Genomic DNA, 4367 nt, shown 5'->3' on the forward strand with positions numbered 1-4367 from the left:
TACAGGTCCAAAGGAAACCTCTGGATTGGAGGATTTGGATCAGATCTATAACAGATCCTTGCCTACACGATTCTCTGTGGAAAAATACATAAAAAWGTCACAATATGTTTATTTTCTGCCTATGAATATTATTATCTAATTAGTCATTTTAAACTTGTTGCCTCCATAAGGGAGTAATAACATGATAATAATGAAGTAGTAATAACAGTTTGGAATATTTATATTATATTAGAGGTCAGCACTGTTGCCTCTCAGCAGGCTCACCGTCCAGCCTGGGGCCTTTCTGGGTGGAGTTTCTATGTTCTTACAGTGCATTATGGGTTTTTCACAAGTTACTTCAGTTTCCTCCCACAGACTAAAAACTTGCATGCAAAGTTTATTGGTAACGTTAAACTGTTTCCAGGTGTGAACATAAATTATTGTTCATTTCGTTTGTATCCATGTGGCCCTTGTGATGAACCCGTGACCTGTACATCCATCCTGGATGGATGGCTGGATGATTGCTACATCAGCAGAGCGATAGTTGTCATTGATGCCTGTTACAACATTCAGCTTGTGCAGCATGTGACAAATTATGAATACAGACACACACACATACACACACTTGTTCCTCTTTCCTTATTAGGACTTTACATTGACTTCCATTAATTTCCAGTCATTGCTATAGCCTAACTCTGACCTTTACCCTTCACACCTTGGACGTAAATGTAGCCACAAACCCAAACACTGCACTTAAATTCATGGAGACCAGGCTTTTGTCCCCATAAGGAACAGTGGGTCCTAACAGGACGTGTACTGAAAAAATGGTCAAAAATTGTCTCCATAAGGTAGCAAATACACGTACACACACACATACCCAGGAATGGTGAAATGTCCATCTTATTGTGAGATGACATTTGTGAGGTTTAGAACGTCACTATAAAACAGGCTTTAAACTYCGCTGCCCAGARAACTATCTAAAACAGGTAAGATACTAATTGTGATTTACTGCTAAAGCACACTTCTGAAASAAAATTTATTCTGTTTMACACMGATTTTTAATGCATCAAGCATTCTTGTTTTTTACATAGACATCTAGGCCATTTTTAAAAATTATCTAATTGTGTACTTGCCTATCATGTGTCAYGATTAAACTGTGATTAATTTATGTGCAAATTGCTTTGAATGACCCATGTCACGGTCATCTTGAAACAGAAGGCACATGCGTTATCACCATACAACAGATCAGCATTTAACTTTTTTTTWAAATCAGAACTCAGCATTAAGGATCTGGTCACTGGTATGGAGGACCCTCCCAGTCCTTGTGATGTCTTGCCCCTGAGGAGTGGACAGATCCAGAAGAGTTTATTTAAATCTGTTCTGGGGTCTTGAGTCGTGGCCAAATAAAGGTCTGTATTTTTGKTCCAGCTGAAGATACGGCTTTATTCTTTGCTCTATCTTATTCCGTATTTGTCTCTCAACTTGCATTGAAGTAAAAGAACACGGTTGTTTTACAATTCAAACGATCTGAATGATCATTTTGAGTTGGTCAAGTCTTACCACTTAATAAACATTGGGAATAGATCGACTGCTAAAAAGATAAATCTTTGAGGCAATGCTGGACTACTCATAACATCAAACAGCTGCTTGCTTGTCTCCTCACATGTGCGGCCCCTGCAGGTTGCTCATCACTTTAATGTGGACATAGTTGACTCTTTCAGGATTCAGGCCGTCCAGTTCAACACTTCCGAACATGCTGTGGGAAATCAAATACGCAAATGATGTTAGTTGTCAGTAAAATCTGACAGCATGACAAATGCGTGGTCCACCGTTTTTTTTTTACCTTTGTCTGCTGAAGGCGTTTACAATAGAGCCATTCAGTAAGACGGTGATGTTGCCACATGCCATTTCTGCAAACTAAAACATGAGTGAAGAAAAAATGGGGAGTGCTTTTCTAAAGTGACTAAAGCAAAAGTGTGGGAGGATATACAGTAGGAATTCAGACTCACATTTTTTGAGGCCTGCTTCCACAAGGAAAAAACTGGATGAGTTCCACATGTGGACCACTCTGGRCAAGAGTTGAAATCAAAGTCTGCAATAAATACATAATGTTAGATAAAATGTAAAAATACATATTGCAGAAAAATATAAAAGAAGGAATGCATATTGCTCTCTGCCTAACATAATTTTATATAGAAACGTGATGAAGTTATAGCCAAACCTAAACAAAAATCTGATGCAAAATCCTAGCTGACATCTCATGTGATCTGTCAGTGCTTACAGTTTGTCAGGGCTATTCAACTGGCGGCCCGTGGGCCACATCAGGCCCACTGGTGACCAAAATCTGGCCCACTAATATGTTCATTAATATCTTAAGCCCAAACCCCTGGTTTTCAACTTTAATAATGTTCTTAACATAATGACTTTAATTGCAGAATGTTCTGCCCCTCAGCTGTTGGTCTGCAGTAACTGTGGCCCCTGGACCAAATTTAGTTGTATAGCCCTGCATTATGTGTCAGAAATGACTCTTAGCTGCTACTACACCAGATTTTAGCGTAGCATGTGCACAATTCACTACGTTATAGCAATTTTTGTGTAGCCTGTCAATCAGCTGTTATTTTAAACTGAGTTGAMTGTAAAAGTGAATCAGTTGCAGATGCACAGTGAGTCGTAACTTTCTGCAAGTTTCATTAAATTCGTCTAGTGTCTTGTGACAGRTTTTGCTAACGGTGTGATGYAAACACATGCAGACAAGAACRTTATCACCTTTCAGAAGCAGCACATGAAAACAATGTGTGATTATGGGTTTTTTAGCACCAGATGTTGGACTGGTGTGCTGATTTTATTTCTCTGCTGAAAATGTAAAAGTGTCTAAAAGCTGTCACCCACCAGGGTCTTCCTCCTGGCCACACCAGATGAGGTCATTGAACATGTATCCAACCAGCGTGTCTTCCAGCGTCCACAAGTGTTGAAAAACTGCTGCAAAGGTGTGCATCAGTGCCCTGGTTTTACTCCAGAAAAGGAACTAAAAGAAATAAAGAAAACTTGCAAATTTGTGCAAACATAAATAAACACACACAATGTGAATCCTGCTCACCCTGTCACATGGCCAGATTTGTGGCATAGCATTAAACAGATGATAATAATGCTCCTCTGTCACGTTACATGAGGACTGATGGACAACGGCCTCCTCAAACTGTCTCCAGATGTCTTCACAGTCATACCTGCAGTCAGAGGACAGGCCATCAAACAGCAAACTGTTAATAATCATCCTGTGACCAAGAATGGTCAACAACTAACAAACAACAACAAAATTATTACTGTAATTACTATATTATTACTATAATCAGAATAAAACTCCCACAGAGCAGTCACAGCATTCACATCTAGAACTGATCAACTTTTGGAATCAATCTCATTCAGAGTCAGCATTTTATTTGCACTAGTTAAATTAGTAACTTTAACTAGTCATAGTATAAGCATTTTTAGGCATACTAGCCAACTAGTTTAAAATTCTTACCAGCACTGGTTAACTAGTGAAGAAAAACAAACAAACACAAACTAGTAAACATTTTATAGTTTACTAGACAAGTTAAATTGTTACATCAGAGTAGTCAACTAGTACGCACACTGGACAGTTACCGATCGACTAGTAGTCATTGTGTTGATTTAACATGTAAAAGTTGTTGATGCCTACTAGTTAACTCATACAAGACATAGACTAGTTTGGTCCAGTGGTCCATAAGTGTAGCAAATTAGTTGACTAAAATGACTTCAGCTTCAGCTAGTTAAATGCTGCCAGTAAAAGTATTGAACTAGTGCACTGATAACTTTAACCAGTGTGACTAAATGCACAACTAGTGCAGTTGTGAGGTATGGGTGCTGCTTAATACAAATGACATCAAATAAGTACATAACCAGTTTGCTATATGCACAATGTCTTACCTCATACCCAGGTTACCCAGAGTGGTGTAAGAGAAACATCGTCCAATCACAATGTGTTTGATGTTAGGGGTGGTCCCTAGCTGTGCTCCTGCTTGCCTCCTGCTGAGCTGAAATGTACTAAACCCTTTGAAAGGKTCACCAAGAACAAATACAGACAACATTATTGATTACACGTGAGAATGTCTTGTTAYGCAAAAGAATGATCACATAAAAGTCAGAGGGAATCACTTACATATAGTAATGCTGATTATAGCGAAGGAAGCTGATGTTACAGAAGGCATGATGGTGGAAATCAAACCAAAGGTTTCCAGATGTCACCTTTTGTAGCTGAGCCTAAAACAGGAAGACAAAAAAATGCAGTACCTTAACTTTGAATGTAGCTCCAAGGAAGCAGGATCAATTTGAACTATTAATATAAAATAAAAACAGAACCAGTTGTGTTT

General features: G+C 38.6%; 1 protein-coding gene across 1 annotated transcript in view; it reads right to left on the bottom strand.

Moving 5' to 3' along the window:
• LOC106515511 (ADP-ribosyl cyclase/cyclic ADP-ribose hydrolase 1) overlaps positions 1 to 4367 on the bottom strand; it is an 8998-nt gene that overhangs the window by 1063 nt on the left and 3568 nt on the right. The window contains exons 2-9 of the mRNA XM_014005349.1: positions 4157 to 4257; positions 3925 to 4048; positions 3077 to 3203; positions 2869 to 3004; positions 1989 to 2071; positions 1823 to 1896; positions 1643 to 1735; positions 4 to 74 (exon numbers count right to left, since the gene is read on the bottom strand). Coding sequence (XP_013860803.1) covers positions 4 to 74; positions 1643 to 1735; positions 1823 to 1896; positions 1989 to 2071; positions 2869 to 3004; positions 3077 to 3203; positions 3925 to 4048; positions 4157 to 4205 — 757 coding nt within the window. The 5' untranslated portion in view covers positions 4206 to 4257. The remainder of the gene's footprint in view (positions 1 to 3; positions 75 to 1642; positions 1736 to 1822; positions 1897 to 1988; positions 2072 to 2868; positions 3005 to 3076; positions 3204 to 3924; positions 4049 to 4156; positions 4258 to 4367) is intronic.

Source organism: Austrofundulus limnaeus, unplaced genomic scaffold, assembly GCF_001266775.1.
Source record: "Austrofundulus limnaeus strain Quisiro unplaced genomic scaffold, Austrofundulus_limnaeus-1.0 Scaffold30, whole genome shotgun sequence".
Taxonomy (NCBI): Eukaryota; Metazoa; Chordata; class Actinopteri; order Cyprinodontiformes; family Rivulidae; genus Austrofundulus; species Austrofundulus limnaeus.